This window comes from Podarcis melisellensis, assembly GCF_964234715.1.
Source record: "Podarcis melisellensis genome assembly, chromosome: 7".
In the NCBI taxonomy this organism is placed as follows: Eukaryota; Metazoa; Chordata; class Lepidosauria; order Squamata; family Lacertidae; genus Podarcis; species Podarcis melisellensis.
In genome coordinates, this window is record NC_138539.1 from 10685964 (window position 1) to 10706285 (window position 20322).

At 42.2% G+C, this 20322-nt stretch overlaps 2 protein-coding genes across 9 annotated transcripts in view; both read left to right on the top strand.

The window, feature by feature from the left end:
• The window catches only part of TMEM71 (transmembrane protein 71), a 30417-nt gene extending 30157 nt beyond the window's left edge, over positions 1-260 (top strand). For all 6 annotated transcript variants that reach the window (XM_081919010.1, XM_081919015.1, XM_081919011.1 and 3 more), the window contains one exon: positions 109-260. In XM_081919010.1, the coding sequence (XP_081775136.1) occupies positions 109-131 (23 nt within the window). In that variant the 3' untranslated portion in view covers positions 132-260. The remainder of the gene's footprint in view (positions 1-108) is intronic.
• A 2736-nt stretch (positions 261-2996) lies between these two features.
• The window catches only part of DNAAF11 (dynein axonemal assembly factor 11), a 35161-nt gene continuing 17835 nt past the window's right edge, over positions 2997-20322 (top strand). For all 3 annotated transcript variants that reach the window (XM_081918880.1, XM_081918882.1, XM_081918881.1), the window contains exons 1-10: positions 2997-3153; positions 5420-5587; positions 6394-6471; positions 10638-10810; positions 12018-12256; positions 12700-12888; positions 15432-15509; positions 17534-17599; positions 18376-18445; positions 19719-19814. In XM_081918880.1, coding sequence (XP_081775006.1) covers positions 3144-3153; positions 5420-5587; positions 6394-6471; positions 10638-10810; positions 12018-12256; positions 12700-12888; positions 15432-15509; positions 17534-17599; positions 18376-18445; positions 19719-19814 — 1167 coding nt within the window. In that variant the 5' untranslated portion in view covers positions 2997-3143. The remainder of the gene's footprint in view (positions 3154-5419; positions 5588-6393; positions 6472-10637; positions 10811-12017; positions 12257-12699; positions 12889-15431; positions 15510-17533; positions 17600-18375; positions 18446-19718; positions 19815-20322) is intronic.

Here is a 20322-nt window from a genome sequence, read left to right on the forward strand (position 1 = left end):
AATAAACATGCCTAAATGATTGTGCCTTAAGTTATACTGACAAATGTGAGAATGTTAGACGGTTTTCAGCTGTGTACTACTTGTCATTCTTTCCCCTTCTTCTATCAGGTTCACTGGCACTTTTGTACTAGTCCCTTCGTGGAACCACCTGTCAGTTCATGCGATCTGCGGAGAATAATCATCCTTTCCCTTCAGAATCTTATTTGTTTCCACATTCTTCTGGAAGCCTTGCCTAGCTACCTGTAGGAACATCTGCAATGGTTTTGCACCCTCTTTGCTGATCAAACTGCTAATCTCGGAAAGGATGGAGTGCCTGAGCAATGAATAGATGCTGCTAGCAAACTAGCCTCATCCTATAGCTCTGTGTGCATTGCATGGGAAAGACAGTCAGTGGTAGGCATTAAGAAATGCTTGCCCACTATTTCTGATGTTCTTCTTGCGGAACCCAGAGAAGCTTCCCCACACAACACAGTTTGAAAACTGCTGCCCTCCCTTAATCCAGTGCAGGACTGTTCACTTTGTTTACCAGGTTATCAGTAGACAGGATATGTCCAAACTGATTTTATAAAAGGTTCATGTTTGATGACCATCATCCAGCTTTCCAAACTGGGTTGGGAGTGGATATGGGGAAACTTAAGTTCAGACTTCGCACTCAGGTCTGGAGGGCCTAGACGTACCATTGTCTCCCTCAGAATATGCCTACCTTACAGGGCTATGAGGATAAAGCACCACTCTGAGTTACTTGGAGGAAAGGCAGGCTGTAAATAACTCAGTAAATTAGAATAAATAATGTCATGCATTCAGTCCAGCTGTGTCAATCTGATTCCCTGCACCATAAATTTCTTGGTCAAGAAAAGTTCAGGATTTTTGTATCATTTGTGCACCTTTCTTACTTGTAATACTGTATAAACTACAATAAGAGCAAATCATCACATTTTACTGATACTTATCATCAAGGCACCTACTCCTGAAACTTATACTGTATTTGTAATTGAACACATATTTTACAATAAAGTTTTTGATGCACATTAGTGCAATTATCATTATTTTTATGTTGCAGATACACTTGTTATTTTGAAATCTGAAGTATTCATTTGGGAAGAAAGAAACTGCTTGGTTCCAAGTTTGTGGGGCAATGCAGAGCACTATACATTCAACTTGGTGTGCAAAATTGTGGCAGGCAAGAAGGTTGCATATGCAACCATCTACCTGTCCATCTGCTTTCCCCCATCTTCCATCATCCTATTACTCGTCTGCAGTGGGACCATAGCTCAGAGGCAGAACACATCCTTTGAGCCCCCAGGTTTGATCCTTGGCAAACACCAGTCCAAAAGCAGTCCCAGGGAGTGAGCGCTAGGAAGGTATCCCTGCAAAAGACCATGAGAAAGTGCTCCCTGCCAGACAGATGCTAGTGACTTGTTGTTGTTGTTGTTTAGTTGTTTAGTCGTGTCCGACTCTTCGTGACCCCATGGACCAGAGAACGCCAGGCACCTCTGTCCTCCACTGCCTCCCGCAGTTTGGTCAAACTCATGCTGGTAACCTCGAAAACACTATCCAACCATCTGGTCCTCTGTCGCCCCTTCTCCTTGTGCCCTCCATCTTTCCCAACATCAGTGACTAGTGCACTGTATTTTTGTACTTCCAGTCCTTCCAGGCTGTGATGCTTTATGGTTTACATTTTTGGTTCTTTGTATTCTTTGTGTTATGCTTGCACTTTTTGTTTTGTTCACACACACACACAAGCAGAAAGGATTGTAGAAGTTAGACCGATTCTCTATAAAGTGCACCTTGAGCCACCAGATGGTGCAATTTTACAGCTGAGTTTGTTGTCTTTCCTGCAGGTATCCTCCATGTGAACCAAAAGGCGCTAATCCCTTCCCTCTCTGCCACAACTGCCCTTTAATAAAGGTATGCTGCTTCTGCACCTGGAGGTTCCCATTTAGCTGCCATGGCCAATAAGCCATAAAAGTCCCAAGGGCCCTGAATCAGTCCAATCTCAGGAAGATTTTAAAGCTGTGACTATGAGCAGTGAGTTCCATAGGTTTAATTAAGTCCACGAGTTCCATGTACAGTGGTACCTCGGGTTAAAAACTTAATTCGTTCCGGAGGTCCGTTCTTAACCTGAAATGTTCTTAACCTGAAGCACCACTTTAGCTAATGGGGCCTCCAGCTGCTGCTGCGCCGCTGGAGCACGATTTCTGTTCTCATCCTGAAGCAAAGTTCTTAACCCGAGGTACTACTTCCGGGTTAGCGGAGTCTGTAACCTGAAGCGTATGTAACCCGAGGTACCACTGTATGGATGAAGAGCAACCTAGAAATTGAATAATAAAATAAAATCGCAGAGATTCAGGCCACAGCGAAAATGTTCCTCTTCAACCAGGCCTCCTGTTGATCAACATCCTGTCCTTTTAAGTGTGTGTGTGTTACTGGCTTGTTTTGCATTTATTTGTTTTGTGTTTTGCATTTTCATGCTGTGAAATTCCTCTTTAAGATCTTTGGGTGAAGGAGTGGTATACAAATTTGACAAACAACACTACTTCCCTTTTAAAGCCATAGTGGGGCGTTGTTTAGCATGCCACTTTCGAGATTAAAATGCTTATTTCGGAAAGCGCAGGTGAGCCCGTGCCTTGATCCACGCCGCATTCGTGTGGCTCTATAATGTTGGCCTTATCCATTGTTTGTTAAGCCGCTTTGAGATTCATGAATGAATCTGCTGTCCTACACTTCCGGCACAAAACCGAACTGCCTCCCCACTTTCTAACCCCCTCCCCAAGTCCAGATAGCGAGCCCGGGGCTGGCTAGGCATTTCGTTGGCCTACAATGCACCCCCCCCCTCGCCCCTGTCGGCTTGTCTGTGCATTCGCGTTGCTGGGAGCCAGCTCTGGAGCCTTAGAATACAAGCGTGGGCAAAACCCCCGCGAGAAAAGCCACTCCGCGTCCTCCGGTTCGGCGCCGGAATTGTACGAAGAGAGTTCCATTTCCCCGCCCCCTAAGACCTTACCTCTTTAGCCGCCGCGAGCAAAGAGGAACGTAATATAAACCGCTGGCTAGGCCCCGCCTCCTGCGCTCGGTTGCCATGGCGACGGCGTCGGCCGTGAGGAGGAGGCCGCCGCCGAAGCAAAGCGAAGGCCCAGTCAGCGACCATGGGGCGCAGTGAGTCCCGCTTTCCTCGCCGGCGGGGTGGGGGGCGGGAGGGGGTGCGAACCGCTCGGCGCCGAGCCTGAGGGAAAAATGGGGCGGAGGGTGTGTTTTTATTTGGGGGGGGGGAGGGAGAAACCCCGGAACCGGTTTTCCCTGAGAGGACAGCAGGGGGCCTTGCGGTGCCTTCAGAGCAGGACCTCGCCGTGCATTTAGAACGCGGCCAACCGTCGTTTGTAACGGTTGCTCAAAGCACGTGACCCTGCCCTTGCCCCGCGCGCAAAGCCTCCTGGGAAATGCAGTTCCCACGCCCTTCCCTCACACCCTCTGCGCCTCGTGGCTTCAGGTGTTTGCTGCCACCTCCCGCCTGTCTCTGGAGCATGTGCAGAGAGCAGGGAGCTTTCTTTCTCCCCACACCGTAGCTAAACAGCTGCATAACCTTTAGAAGACATCTGAAGGCAGTCGTGTTAGCTGGGCGGGGCCCTATTATTATTATTATTATATCCCAGAGTGCCTGGGACAACTCAGTCAGATGGATGGGGCCCTATTATTATTATTATTATTATTATTATTATTATTATTATTATTATTATTATTTCCCAGAGTGCCTGGGGCAACCCAGTCAGATGGACGGGACATTATTATTATTATTATTCAGAGCTGGATTTAGGTTCGATGAGGCCCTAAGCTACTGAAGGTAATGGGGCCTTTTATATGTCCAGCTGTCCATTGTCAACAACAAATTGTCGCTGTTTTTTATGTTGAATATATGCTATATGGTAATTTATGGACCTGATAGGTATCTCAAGCCATTTGCTCATAACGAAATATGAATTTTATCAACGTAATTGTTGAACTGAAATACAATTAGGAAGAAGTATATTAATAGTGAAATGATTATTAAAATAATTTTATTTTATTTGTATTTTATCTTATATTTTGGAAATGTACATCCAGTTGTTGTTTTTCCTTTAACTTTTTGGGGGGTCCCCAAGAGAGTGGAGCCCTAAGCTATAGCTTGTTTAGCTTATACGTAAATCTGGAACAATATTATTGAGGAGGCATTTCCTCCCAAGCCAAGAGCATGTGCAGAGAGTGCTTTTCAAGCCAAGGGGGGGGGGTGGGCCTGAGCACGTGCAGAGGACATCTTCCTGTACAGGGAGCACGTGGAAAGGGGATGCTGAATAAGCTAAGAGGCAAGGGCACCTGCAGGAAGCGTTTTTCAGCCTGCGGAAGGGGAGCTCATCTCTGTGCATATGCAAAGGGCGTTCCTGGTTCTGACGGCCCAAAAACATGTGCAGAAGGGATTTCCAAGTCAAGAGCATGTGCAGAGGCAAGGGGGCAGTGGTGGTGGTGGTGGGGATAGCTGCCCCCCATCAAGTAAATAAATAAAAATACTTAACTAAAAGTAGAAATTGTAGAAAGGTTTAGACATATTTTTTCTGAGCACTTCGGATCAATAGAAAGTAATTTAAAACTACTGAGCGCGCACAATGAGCTCCCCCGCCTCTACCCCTCTCTCATAGTGAATAGACTACAAACTTAAGTAAGTTTAAACGCTTTACTTACGGTGACCAGAGGTCTCATTCATGCATTGTTCAGTGCTACAGCAAAAACAACACAGGTAAAAACTTCTGCAGTACAAATTTCATCAGTTAGTTTAAACATGGAGTCTGGCACTCAGGAGCCCCAGTCTCATGCACCTGGGGAAAAGAGAGCAAAAGGAATAGGAAACAAGCCATACTTCCTCCCTCCCCCAAAATACGGGAGCATGACCCAGCTGAGCCTTCTCTAGAAATTTACAGCTCTGTGGTCTATATTTACTAATTAGCATAGACATGCACTGTTAGGTTTAATTGCAAATTCTCCCACAAAAACAGCATTGGAATGCATTCTTTATGAGATCAGTTCTGCACATCATTTAACCAAGCTGATGTTGTTTTTTCCTGTGATGAGATTAATTTCCCCACAAAACACATATTTTATACACCACAGAAGTTCTCAGGTTCACTCCCCAGCATCTTCAGGTAGGACTAGGAAAGAGTCCTGTCTGAGACTGGAGAACTGCTGCCAATTAGTGTCAACATTAATGAGCTGGATGGACCAATGGGCAGCTTCTATTTTTCTATGCTATTGCAAGAAGTATTGCCTTAGAAAAGTATCAAATGCAGAAGTGAGAATATAAAACCCACTTCTGGTTTTGATATCTTTCTAAAGCAATGAATGTGGCCTTACTTTATGGAAGGAATTGCTTCTATATTTACTATGATACTTCTTTCAGTCACAGAAGAGCTAGTTAGACAAAGGGCAGAACATAACAACTGTGAAATCTTTTCCTTGGAAGAAATTTCCTTACACCAGCAGAATATAGAGAAAATAGAACATCTTGACAAATGGTGCCGGGATTTGAAAATTCTGTATCTTCAAAATAATCTGATCCCCAGAATTGGTGAGTAAACTCAGTGATGTGTTAATCTGTCTGACAGCTGAAAATGGTCTAAGATGATATTGGGAGGGAGAAAGTTTTAAAAGGGATAAGCTGTTCAAGGCCCATAACGTTTTAAGAAGAGAAAACAGCTTTCAAAAACTCCTTTCTGTTTTGTCCTATACAAATACTTCACAAGTTATAACCAGGAAGTTGTTCATTAATTTACCTTTCTGTTTCCTCTGAAACTTACAAATGCGGTGAGTAAATTGTGTATAGGGTCACTCCCTTAATCTCAAGAAGCTGGTGTAAAGCAAGCTGTCATTTTAAGGCAGCATAGAGTGATGCCAGATCCAAAACTCCTTCAGGAGCAAGCCTTCGGCCTGCTGAGCTGGTTCAAGCCTATCAAAAAAGAAAACAAGCCTTTAAAATAGCTTGTCTTACACTTCCATTTTTTGCCAGGTCATATGAGCATCCTGCTTAAATCCCTGCTGCCTGTTCCTGCTCCCAGAGATCCAATCTCGTTCTTAGCAGAGCCACTGTCATCTCAATTCCCGTTCCATTTGAACTGAATTCATTCACTAGTATTCTAATTTTTCTGAATGAAATGGTAATGCTTTGATTCATCCCCTTAAAAATATAGAGAGACGTGCAGAAATGAAATGAATAATAATAGTAATAATAACATGGTGGTCTTTTGGCTTCTTGAAGACTTTTTTTTTTGTCTGTTTTAATTTCTGTTCGGTTGGTAATTTAAAAACTATTACTGTATCTTCTTCATTAAGCCTAACCTTGCAGATTGACGTGATCCGTAATAAATTCTGTTTCAGAAAACGTTAGCAAACTGAAGAAGCTTGAATATTTAAATTTGGCTTTAAACAACATTGAAAAAATTGAGAATTTGGAAGGTAAGATCTTTGCCTTACAAAAAAAAAATGTAAGTTATGCTTGTTAATATGGAAAAGGATTCATCTTTTTATGATAGAGAATGGTACTGCTGAAACCCTGCTGGATTCTGGGCACACATGGATTTTCTGTTTCTCAGAAGCAGACATTTATTAACTTGTCTAGGATCAAGTTATTGAACCTGTCAACAGAAGGAATATCAAGCAGAGATGTTTGCAAGTGGAACAAACTTTATCCAGCTTGAGACACCTCCTTGAATTGATAGGTGATGCTCAATATAAGTACTTCCATGCCAGGCTTATTCATTAGTCTGGGTGAGAAAGAGACCTGCTCTCACTTTAGTTTTGTCTGCAGGGGATCCTTTCCCAACAGTCTGTGACATCAAAACATTGTACGTGATCTTCACACATTAGGTTCTCCAGCCCACAGAATTTTGTTGATACGTTGTTTGAGTGAGTTGGCACAACACTAGATTGAAGCTTGGAGTACAGTGGAACCTCATGTTATGGACAGGATCCGTTTCGGAGGCCTGTCCATAACATGGAACTCACGCAAGCTGAAGTGCCATGTCTGCACATGCGCGAAACCCCGAAGTAACCCGTTCTGGTACTTCCGGGTTGCCGTGGGACACAACACGAAAACACGTAACCTGAAGCGGACGCAACATGAGCTATGACTGTATTGTACTTAAATAGTAATGGCAATATATTTTAAGTGATTGCCCAATTCTCCAGTGCGGCAGTTGGACTGCTGAACTATGCAAGCTAGCCAAAAGGTAGCTGTGCAATCGGACTGGTTAATCAAATATCTTCTGTAAGGCTGCACATTTAAATGGTGGTAAGATTAATTTAGAGCCAGTATATTCTAGTATGCCTGCCTCACCCTCATCTCTAGAAATGGATCCTTGGCTATGCTGTTTCTAGAATACTTGGGGTGGGGATGACTTGATTTTGAGAACAAAATGTGAGCTTCTAAATGTTCAAGCATGTCACTCTTTCTCTCCCACAAAAAGCAGGAGGCTCCAGGGGGAGACTTTTATTGTGAGGAGAAAATGCTAGAGACCTGGGTTTTTTGTTTATATAATGTGCAGGTTGGGCAGATGGAAAGCAGGTGTGCACGCAAGCAGAAAGGAACATAGTTTCACCCTTGGAATCTCTGCTTTATGTCTGAAATCTTGGAGGGCTACTGCCAGCTAGAGTAGATGCTGCTGGCTCAGTGATGTCCTGACCATACCAGGTGGCAATAGAGTCAAGGCCAGCCAGCCATGGGTAGATCCAAGTGAGCAGCTTGCTCCAACAAAGGCTGGAGGTAAACAGGCTTTTATGAGTACTTTCCTCCACTCTGCCCTTTCCAGGCTCTAGTCCTTTGGCCTGAAGACTATGGATCTTAGAGGGTTGTCTCCTTGGCTTGAAGACAAGTGCCTCTCATTCTTTCTGTGAACCCCCACCTAGTGTGCAGACACAGCAGTGCAGGAAGGACTAGATTCCTCCACCGAGTCAGGCTCAGAGAACAGCATCTGTGAGTTTCTTGACTCAGGCTCTACAAGTTCTTGACCACCAGCCTAAGGTTGCATGGGCTCCAAACCATCATCTTTGAGAACCAGGTCAAATTCCCCAGCTGGTCATGCAGCAGCCCTAGACTTGGCAAGCCACTCTGCCTCTGACTCTAAGCTGGAGGCTGTGGCCATGAAAAATGGACCAAAGATCTGGCTCAATATCAGCTTTATATGTGAATCTGATTGTGTAGGAGGGCAGCCATTTGAAAACTATAGCACCTTTAGTAGTCGTGTAGAACTACTTCAGCAGGTGCCGCTTGCATGATGTGCTTCAGGGCTGAAATCCACTTTTCTATACATCTCTTAAAGGTTCAGGAGCCCTGTCCACCTTTTCATCTTGTTATCCCATCTTTCAGCAGAGTAAATCAGTTCCACTGAAAACTGTGGAGTTTACTTCTCAGTAGACCTTTGTAAGATTGCAATGTGAGGCTGTGTTCTAGATCCATTTGCCCAAAATTAAGTCTGACTGAGCTTAGGTGGAGTCACTTCTGAATGTTAGTTACATTCTTCACAGCGCAAGCCAGTTATGAAAGAATGTGGAAAAATCACAGACCAATTTAGCAACCAATTGCAGGAGAAACATTCAGTGTGCAAGGCAGAAGCATATTACTGTAGCTAGAGTCTCTTTAAAAATGGAAACTGATAACAGCCCAAATGAATGCTAAGATTAATCAGAATATAAATGAAGTTCCCAGTATATTGTTGCAGATAACTCTGGAGAACTACTGTTTCTCCCTTCTGATTTCATTCTGCTTTTCTGTGAGACAACTGCATCGACCAAAAAATTTCCACCTTGGAAGCTCAGAGTTGCAAAATTAACCCTCTAATCATCTGGGTCACATAAAACTATAAATCTTAGATGTATTATATATAATCTGATTGAATTTTCCCTTTTTTGATATGGGGTCCACCCCAGGCTAAGCACCTCTAATAGATTATATCCTATAAGAACATGCCTACGATCAAAGGAAAGTAAAAATTCCTAGTGGCCACATGCAGAGAACAGGAGGGAGCAAATGGTCTAAATACAGGAAGCAGGTGCAAGACAGAAATGATAGCAATTACAGTTCTGTATTATTCCCTCTGCTACAGGAGTGTTAAGGCTAAGATTTCTTGTATGCTGGCTGGGCAAAGCAGCAGTCCAGCAAAGGGGCAATGTTTCAGGGCAAGGTTGCTAAAACAATTTAAATAATCCTGCTGTATATGATCCGAAAAGGTATCAGCTATAAATGGGATTACCAAATAGCAAGTCAGTAGAGAGACATTAATTGTTCTGTTTATTTAGGGCTACAGATGTGTTCCTGTTAAGGCTATTAAGATGGATAAATAAATAAAGATAAAATAGTAATAATAATAATAATAATAATAATAATAATAATAATAATAATAATAATAATTTATATTTATACCCCACCCTCCTCAGCCAAGACTGGGCTCAGGGCGGCTAACAACCAATAATAAAAACAAGTTGATTAAAATACAATTTAAAAAATAAGATTAAAATACAACATTAAAACATTAGGATGCAGCCTCTTCACAGGAGGAGAAAGGAAAAAGAAAGAGGGGGAGGGAATAAAACTGATTCTAAGCCAAAGACCAGGTGGAACAACTCTGTCTTACAGGCCCTGCGGAAAGAAATCAGATCCCGCAGGGCCCTGGTCTCATGAGACAGAGCGTTCCACCAGATCGGAGCCAGCGTTGAGAAGGCCCTGGCTCTGGTTGAGGCTAATCTAACTTCCTTAGGGCCTGGGACCTCTAGGGTGTTGCTGTTTATGGACCTTAAGGTCCTCCGTGGGGCATACCAGAAGAGGCGTAGGTACGAGGGTCCTAGGCTGTGAAGGGCTTTAAAGGTCAAAACCAGCACCTTAAATCTGACCCTGTACTCCACCAGGAGCCAGTGCAGCTGGAAAAGCACTGGTTGAATATGCTCCCATGGCAGAGACCCTGTGAGGAGCCTCACTGCAGCATTCTGCACCCGCTGGAGTTTCTGGGACAGCTTCAAGGGCAGCACCGCGTAGAGCGAATTACAGTAGTCAAGCTTGTACTTCTTCACACAGTACATACTTAAACTGTCGAACTCGCTCCCACATGAGACAGTGATGTCCACCAACTTAGATGGCTTTAAAATTCATGTAGGCGAGGGCTAGCAATGGGTGCTAGTAATGATTCCTATGCTCCACCTGCACAGTTGGAGGCAGCAATGCTTTCTGAATACCAGCTGCTGGAAAGCACAGGAAGAGAGGGTGCTGTTGTGCTCGAATCCTGCTCATGTCCCACAGGCATCTGGTTGGCCACTGTGAGAACAGGATGCTGGACTAGCTAGGCTAGAAGCAAACTCTTCACGTAGTTCTCATTTTTTACACATTTCAAATGAACATCATCTTTAATTGACTCTTTTGTTTTACAAGAAGTCTGAATTAAAAACAAGCACGCTGTTCTAATTTTTAAGATGTCAGTTGTCTTCTTAGAATCTGACGTTTGTGTTTGTGAAATGAAAGGCAAGCAGGAGCTGTGTCCCATAACGACTCGGAGGTGAGCGGGTGTGCTTATTAAATGCAGAGTTAATAATGATTTCTTTTTTTAAAAAAACACCCTCTCATATTTGCCAAATAGGCTGTGAAGAATTGCAGAAGCTGGATTTGACAGCTAATTTCGTTGGAGAATTGTCCAGTGTTAAGCCCCTGAAAAACAACATACACCTTAAAGAGCTCTTCCTTACCGGAAACCCCTGCACTGATTTTGAAGGTTATAGGCAGTTTGTCGTTGCTACCCTTCATCAACTCAAAGTACGTCTCATGTAAAATATTAACTGCAAGCACCTTTGTGTCAAGGGCCAGGTTAATCCAACACACTAAAGCAAAATATAGATTAGAGATGTAGCATTAATTTGGTTCATTTGTTTTACCAGTTGAACTCAGTAGAGCTTAGACATTAATTAATTAATTCAAAGTCTTTATACTCTGCCCTTCCTCCAGATTAGAGCACAGTGTGGCTGATAATACAACAGGCAGTATAAACAGTAATATAAAACAAAGCAAAACCATATATCCACAGCAGCACTAAGCCTCCCCTCTAACCAGTATACATCACTATCAGGTTCCAAAGGCTGGGGCAAATAATTATGTTTTGACCTGTTTTCTAAAAAGAGCTAACGAGAGTTGCCGTATAGGTTTGCATAGTATAGGTCTGAACTGTTAATCAACTAAAAACATGCATTTGATTCATTGGGCAGGATATAATTTCTTAATTATTTTTAATACATGTGCTTATAAATATGCATATTGCCAGTACCATCCTAAAAGAGGAACATAGGATGGATTTCCTTCTCTAATATGATACCTCTTCCAACACATGGATACATGATCTAAAAATAAAGGAAGTATGTTAAAAACTATGGTTTTTAACCAGAGGCAAATTTTGCATATTTAATCTTTTCACCTGATATTTACTAGGCAAGATGAAAAGAAGGAATTGGTAAAAGTCAAGTTTATGACCACTGACTGACTTGCTTTTGATTTTTCCTGTAGCAAAACATAGCTGTATGTACACCAGTCTTGTTAATAGTTTGTAAAAACTAGTTCACATGTAATTACATTTTAGACTCTTGTCTAAAACTTCTACTTCCTTCATGAAGCTAAAAATGATTTGTGTAAAGTAGCTTTAAGAAACATATACAGTGTGGCATCAAGTAACCACCACAATGACCCAGTTCAGGTATAACAGGAAATCATACTTTGCCGTGATGTGAAAGAGCCACAGTAAGCCACTTTGGGTGTACAACTCTGGAAGGGTTTGCAATAAGCCGATGTGATCCTTGGCCTGAAGAAGGTTAGTCACTTGGGCTATAGTTTGCTGAGGTCAAGCATCATGGAGAAACAGTGGGTAGTTTTTATTTCTGTTGTATACTAAAATGGATTTAATAAAAATGATTGAATGGGGGATGGATTTCTTTGGTGTTTGCATTGAGCTTTTATTTTGTTCCCTCCCTTTAAGTTTTTGGATTCTAAAGAGATAGGGCGTTCAGAGAGGATTCAGGCTTTACAGAGCTACCCTGAGGTAGCAAAACAAATCCAAGAGCAGGAGAAGGCCTACCTGATTAAAAGAAGACAAGAAAAAGAAGAGGCACAGAGAAGGATACAAGAAAAGCAGGAGAAGAAGAAGAAAAATGAGAATCAAAAGAAATATAATCCAGGATACGATGGACGGTGGTACACAGACATCAATAGCAGCATGTATGTGTTTTTATTAGCCTATTTTATATCTTTCTCTTGATACAGATTTTTTTTCTGCCCTGGAAAGACGTATGTATAGCATAATGGTAGGCTATCATATGTCTCTTTAGGTCACACGGGGCTTTCATGTGCTGATAATCTCCATCAGTAACTGCCCCGCCATCTGAAGCAAAATGGGTGTAACCTGGAGAAATGGCCTTCTCTGTGGTGGCACCATAATTATGGAATTACTTCCTCTATGAGACTTGCCTAGCGTCCACATTGCTAAACTGTAAGCGCCTGGTGAAAACATTTTTATTCCCAGACTTTTACATTTTTAGCTGCCACTTTCAATCATATTTTATTACAATGTAATGCATGCCAGAAATATTATTGAAAAGCGGGGTATGAGTTAAAATTAATAAAGTTTCAAAGATACTTTGTGTGCGTGTTGCTTTTTTCAGCCCATATTCTGTAAGAGAGAAAGAGAACCAGCAGAAGGCTGAAGAAGGAAATGAATACCGTGATTTAGTGATAAAGGAAGATGACGAAGAAGAGAGAGCCTTTTGGGAGGAACCTGTGCCTTATACTCCGGAGGCTAGGTTAGAAGCTCATAGATATATTGAAGAGAAAAATAAAGCAAAAGAAAACAGGTATAATTCTAATGCACTTTTGCCATGTTTGCACTGATTTTCACTTACCCACAATACCAAATATTGTTAATCTTTGCCCCTTCTATCTCAGCGACATTCAGCATCGCTTAGGTCTAATGACTATAATCTGCACAACATCTTTATTGCAGAAATAAAAAAGTAGAGATAGCTGTGTGGGACTGTAAGAAAAGATCCAGAATCCTTATTAGGGCAATAACTATTATGCCACAAAAATATTGCAGATGTTGCCTATGAGTGTCTGCTGTAGATTGTACCCATATAAATGCCCCGTGGTACCCTGCAGTAGTTTAAAGCAGTGGTTAAAGCAAGGTGCATGGTTATAAGTAAAAGTTAAGGTAAGTGAGGTGATGCTTGAGTACAGGAAATGGTAAAAGCTTGGAAGTGATCTTCCTCCAGTAGAGAAGGGGATCTGTGGGTGGATTGCTTCCATTCGCTCCACTAGACGGGACTAATCAAATTCTCTCATGAGACTGGCTGAATGGTGACTGAGCCATGAAATCTCAGGTTCAAATCTTGTATCTGTGCCAGAATTGCACTCTGGTTCTGCCCAGGTGGTTGAGTAGTTTAAAATTTATCCCAGTGTTGCAGGAGCTACTCTTAGATAAGATACTCCCATGTAGCTGGGAGAATAGGCAAGATGTTCTCCTTCAGCACCAGTGTGTATGGTGGGTGGGAAATAATACTGGCCTACTTTGCAGTGTCTTTGTGGAGGTTCCTGAGATAATGAATATGAAGCACTTCATATACTCTATGCTCTAGATCTGCACTGGTTGCCTATTTCCTACTGGACCAAGTTCAAGGTCTTACTATCAGTATATTAAGCCCTTAATACAGAGGTTTTCAACCCTTTTGAGTCCATGGATCCCTTAACCAACTACATTCTTTCTGCAGCACTTCTGTAGGGCTCAGGAGCCCAGTTATGTCACCCGTTGCCTGTAGAAATGACAGCCTGTCACCCTTTTTCAAATACACTCCCTTGTGGAGTGTTCCTTCAGCCACTTCTCCTCTCCCCTCTCCTTGGGAGTCCTTCGGGCAGATGCTGCTGTTGTCCCTGGTCTCTGAGCTGCCCCCCCCCCGCCCCAAAGAGAGGTGCCTCCCAGAGGCACCATTTGCCTGCAGAGCTTATAGCCAGGGCTGCTGCAATAAACAGCTGTGCAAGCCTTTGAGAGGCAAGGACATGAGAGGGCATCAGAGGAGGGAGGGAAGGAAAAAGGGACAGAGGCCAGTGTTGTCCGTGGCACCCCTGACCACCATTCAAGGCACCCCAGGGTGCCATGGCACACAGGTTGAAAACCACTGCCTTATTAGAATGGGATCAGTTTATTTGCGGGATTGCTTCACCCCATATATGACCACTTGATCAGTTTGATCTGCAGAACTGGCACTGTTATAGGTGCCACATACTTCTCATTCCGCACCTGTAAGAAACCAGTCTTTAAGTGTGGCAAAACCTATGTCACACTTGGAACCTATCCTTTCCTCTTGAAATCAGGCAGGTATTTTCACTGTACTTTTGCAGACCCATTGTACAAAATATATGTTTGTGATACACTCTCCCCATGGGAAGGCATAAGCCTTTCAGTTTTAAAAAACACAGACTTAAGTATATGGAGTACAGTGGTACTTCTAGTTGCGGACTTAAGCCGTTCGCACCCCGAAAAGTCTGCAACTAGAGCGCCTCTTCTGTGCATGTGCGCGGCGTGATCGAGTGCTTCTGCGCATGCGCAAAGCGTGCAGATCACTTCTGCACACGCGTGCGTGGCGAACCCAGAAATAAACACTTCCGGGTTTGCCGTGTTCCTAAGCTGAAAGTCCGTAACGAGCAGAACGCAACTAGAGGTACCACTGTATATTCCAACATGCTTATATTTTGCTAAGGGCAGGAGGGGAAGATTTTGCAGAGAGATTGGGGATTAGACTCTTGCAGTTCTGTTAGCGGAATATTTGCTGGCTCCAGTGCTCACGAAGAAGCAGCCACTATCTCTACATTAGAACTCGCTGCGATAACCATACATGACATGCTTTCAAAGGACCATGGAGAGCTCTTCTTTTTAAGGTTCCATTGCATGCATTGAAATCAGCCAAGCACTCCTTCTTTACAATGTTATCCACGCACCATGTTCAAACAGCAGGGGCACAGGCACCTTGGTTATAAGTATACTCCTTTGGGAGTAAGTTTCATTAAAATTAGGTGCTTAAGACTACCATTGACAGAGCAGTTATTTGGAATCAGCATAAGATCCTTCTGTTTGGACTGGCATTTGTTATCCAAGAACTGAACCAGTTGGGGGATGACAACATAACTGACTGCAGTTTTAACCTTATTTGCATTTCTAAAGTAGAGCAACATGTCAGGTGTCCTCCTTGCACTAAGCAAATGTTTTTGTGTTTTATTTAAAAGCTAGTTCACACCCAAAAATCTTCCTCTTGTCTTCCCATTTCTGTCTTGGTTACCTTGAAGAAAGGATGAGAAAGAGAAAAAAAATAATACTGAAAATCCTTTCCTCCCTTTTCTTTGTTAGAGAGCAAACCAAGAAAGAGAAACCACCGAGGACTTTAATCACTCCAGAAGGAAGAGTTCTGAATATAAATGAACCTAAGTATGTAAGGAGGAATGATCACTTGGGTTGTGTGGCCTTTTAGTGATGGAATTGGTTAAGTTATACACAGTTTTGAGAATTTACCAGAAATTGTTGTGTCAGATTCTAAAATCTCATGATATAAATGTATATGCACATATGAATTTTCCATATTTCCCCAAATCCATATGCTGCATACACTTGTTTCAAGGTATGGAGAATTTTTGAATAGACATCAAGACCCCACACTTAGTTCCTCCAATCCCTTAGGTAGGATTTCCACATTAAAGACGATCTGGACTTTGCTGCTTTTCTTTATTCAGATCAAGTAAGTTACAAAGAGAATGAATAAATCTTTGCTGCGTACCTGAGTGCCATGAGAAGAAAGAAGAATAGTGGCAGGAAGGAAATATTGATGTTTACCTACAGTGTCTCACAAGAAACGCACCGTTTTATCGATGTCTCTGCTTTGCTGTAAAAATGTGTTGACAGCTGTACAAAAATAGGAGTAGCTTGCTTGTGTGAAGACGTCAAGTGTGTAATATCTTAAAATGTTGTGTTGACAGATCGGAATTATGGTTCTGGGAGCTACAGACATATTGAAGAAAGCTCTAGAGCCCCAGAGACTCATGTTGTCAATAGTTACTGAATGATATGTACTATTGCCTTCAATGGATTCATATTGAGGGCCAGATTTTTATAAACTGTTAAGCAGGTTTGTGAGAAGCAGTAATATCCCCCCCACCCGGTGCAACTCAGTTTCACAACGTCGTTTTAATGCAGAGATGATTTAATGCATTTTAATGCTCTCTTTGGCCCTTCTATTTGCTGGTCTACAATTGTTCCTGGCCAGTGGACATGGGGGCTGAGGCTGATTTGAGTTAGAGTCCAATAATATGGTTCCCCTTCCCTGTTTGAATGCATGTGAAAAATGTTGGATTGGTGAGATCGAACTATACCAAGGTTATTATTATTCTTAGCATTTAAATAGCACTTTGGAGCATTCCAAAGGTTTTACAAACGGTGGGCAACATCCAACAATGTAGCTCCATTTGCGCAGAGATTTCTCTTTGTGCCATGAAACTTCCCCTCCCTCTTCTCTACCTGTGTGCCCTTCCTAAATGTGCTCTGGAGCGTTAGGGGAACCTTTCCAGAACAGATTTAGGGGGCATGTGGGGATTGCTTGAGGAGAAGGAGGAGAAGTTCCATTGCACAGCCAAAAGTCCTTGACTTTGGTTGGATACTGCCCATTATATTAGCTTACATTGCAGAGCAGGGGTTGAGACTAAGAAAATAATGGCTTCCCTAAGGCTATCAAGAGGCAAGGTACGAAACAGATTTTTAAAAAAAATTATCAGTCTCTTAGCTACTATACTAAACTCTCGCCCTTCTCACTCTGGTGTTATAACATCCCATGTGATAACCTGACCTGTACTGGATGGAGAACACTGAAACCAAAACAGATCTATCAGAGCTATAGAGAAGGACCATGTTTTGCATGGAGGAAGTCCCAGGTTCAGTCCCTGGGTATTCAGTAGTTTCTGTGTGAGAGACTGGAGTGCTGCACTGGTCAGAGTAGACCAAAATGGGCCAGATGGCAGATTCGTATGTTCCTATCCCAAATTCTTGTATCATCTTATATACTGATTTTCTCAATTGTCTGCTCAAGGATTTCAGTTTGTAGAACAATGCATAGCTCAGTAAAGCTTGTTGAAATAATGGGACCTGGAAAACACTTTGCAAAACAAATTCTGTTCCTGATAGAAGAATACTGTAATGTTCGACCGTCACCCCCTTCTTGTTAGTTTTTGGCCAGCAGGTGTCTCTCTTCCAGCACTGATATATAGCTTTGAATTAAACTGACCTCGTGTCACTCACAAGCAATAAACCAGAGCACAGTTTGTGTGATGTTCTGTAGGATTCTGCAGATATGTTAAAAGAAAGATGTATGTCTTGTTAATGCTAAATCTAAAGCAACTAGCAGTTGAAGTCTGCTTCTTTTAGTTCTAGTAATGTTGTGCAAATCTTTTTGCTATAATTGCTAGGCTTCCTTTCTCTTTAAAAGATGATGAAGCAAACAATCAATTCATCCTGGATCTTGCTGTTTACAGGTCAGAAAAAAAATCACTATATTTGCACTGCTGCTGTGCCTGCTTTTGGACACTGCTGAATGTTATTAGTTACTCAACTGTTGGCTTTCAATTCATACTTTCATATGCACAGTGGATGGTATTAAATTGACTATGTGAAGCAGCAAATATTATATTGCACATGTTTGCCTGTTTGTTTTCCGTAACTGGGCCTAATACCAGTGTTTTGGGAGAAGGGAGAGTTTTGATATCAAAGAAAATGCTTCAGGGCAGAGCATTAGCACACTCACACAATCCTCAACCCGAGTCATGCTCCCCCAAGGCTGCTTTAAAAAAATGAAATAAAGAGAGGGGCGATCTGAAGGGATCTCATCTACTTTGGCCCTTAGTGCAGAGGTACTGAACTGGATTTCATTTGCAGGTTTGATGCAATTTCATCAACCCTTAATCCAGACAGGTTTGTTATCTCACTACAGCAGTAAACATTCTCACCTGTGGTTTCATGCAAATTGAGACCCAGTCTGTGTTGACTGTTGGGTGTGCCTGTATTCTTCTATGGGTGATTTGCTTCTTGGGTTTGAATCTTGTTTCAGTCCCTGGAGTGATATCACTGTTCTTTCTCTCCCCTTCTCCTTTGGGTCTGGTCTGAGTAAAAGTGTTGAATGCAACCATGTGACTCTTGGTGTAACAAGAGCCACAGTAGGAGGGAACAGAGAGGAGTTTAATCCTCCTAAGGAAGGCTCATAAATTAAGGAACTACTAAACTAAATGGACTCCCTTCCCTCCCCATTTCAAAGACATCTAGACACCTCCCTGCTTGATATTGATGTACAGCCTACTTACGTCCGAGTAATGATCAAGGGAAAGGTTAGTATGCTTTGTTGTTATTGCTTTTATTTTATGTTTTTCAGAAGTTTAATTTTGACTCCTTTCCACTTCCTAATATTGGCTTCTTCAACATGTCAATCCTGTACTTGTTCTATGGATGTTATTGGCCTGGTGGGAAGAGTTCTAGGAGTGAAGGAGGAAAGCTACTGTTACTTCACCCTTCCAGTCCTATCACTTCAATCTGGGGGACTCAAAGAAGGCAAAGAAAGCCTTCCCTCTTTCTTCTCCCTTCAGTTCCTTGTGGGTTTCCACTCTGAGACCCAAGTCTAATGAACCCTGATAGTTTTTGCATCTCATGATGTCAGTGAAAATGAAATAAGGTGACAAGGCACCAAGACATTGTGGCAAGAAAAGGCTTAGTCCGTTTGTTATTTGCCATGCAAAGTTGCATTTGCACTCACTTTTTTGGGCTCAGTATACTTCTTAGCGAACTTTTGGAACGTTACATCAGTTACATTCAGGTGGGCTATCTTAACTTTTGAAATTAGCCATTTTGGGAGTATTATGCAAAAGCAAAATTGGAAGATATATTTAACTGATGATGTAGAAAGGCCCTAAGATGGGGAGTCAAGTTCCCCTTCCATGCCATTTTTGATCTTGCTAAAACTTTTGTTTGGGATAACTTGAAGTACAGTTATCATCCTAAGAGCTGTAATATATCATGAATAGAGAGATGGAGCGTTTTTTTAAATCCCTGTAGATCTTGCATTTTCTTCATTTTTTTTATTTTAAAAATGCCAGTGCTGCTAAGCTAAACATTAGAAGCTCTATTCGTAATCATACTACTAAATGCAGATTAAAAATTACTTTCAGTCTAAAATAGACTAGCATAATTATTCTCATTTAGTTGCCAATATAACCTAAGTACCATGCTATAACCTTCTTTAAAATGTCATACATTTCACTGACAACACAAGGCATACGTGTATGTTTGAAGACACACACACACACACACACACTCATCATACTTACAACGTAAATGAGGACTGTTTAAGATGCAAATCACCCGTTAGGATTGGTATTAATATATACCACAAGAGAGATTTAAGTCAAAAAAAATCCTCTCGGATCAAAGACATGTTATTCATATAACTGCACATTTTTCTATCTGGGTCACAAATGCTTTATTCTTCCTGATTCATACTTCACATCCCTGTAAACCCACAAAAATAAGTCTGGTAAACTTATGATTTTTGTAGTATCTATATCACAAATGGTGTAGTTCCTTGCCTGTGTGTTTTGGGTTTTTCAGGCGTTTCAACTTGTGCTTCCTGCAGAAGTGAAGCCAGATAACAGCGCTGCTAAAAGATCTCAAACAACTGGACATTTGGTTGTCAGCCTACCAAAGGTAGGGCAAGATGTTCCTGCGATGCTCAGAATTCAGTTTTGCCTTGGATCTGCTTGCCTGCACATTCTTCTTCCTCTCCCCGTATGTTCTGCCCTTGAGGCATTGCAAAACTCAGAGCAAAATGTCCCCCAGAGCACAGTGCCACCGCCAAAGTGGAACAACATCAAACGTGAAAGACTGGATAAACAACATAGCCTCCGAAAAGAAGAAACATGGCAAACTTGAGCCTCAGTTCTGAGTGGACTGCCTCTTCAGTAGCACCTTCAGAGCTAAGCCCATGCTGTCACGATGCTGATTTGATGCCTTGCCTGTCTCTGTGAGCATTTCAAGGCCTTTTTACAACATAGTCTTTAGGGCAGAGCTTCCCAAACTGTGCGTTGCAACACATTAGCATGTTGGCTGCAGTGTATAGGTGTGTCACGCAAACACAAACTGCAGTTCTCCTGGGGCTGGAAAGGGGTTAGTTTAACCTCCGGTTTGCTAGTGAAACTCTCTTACTGTGTCGTGA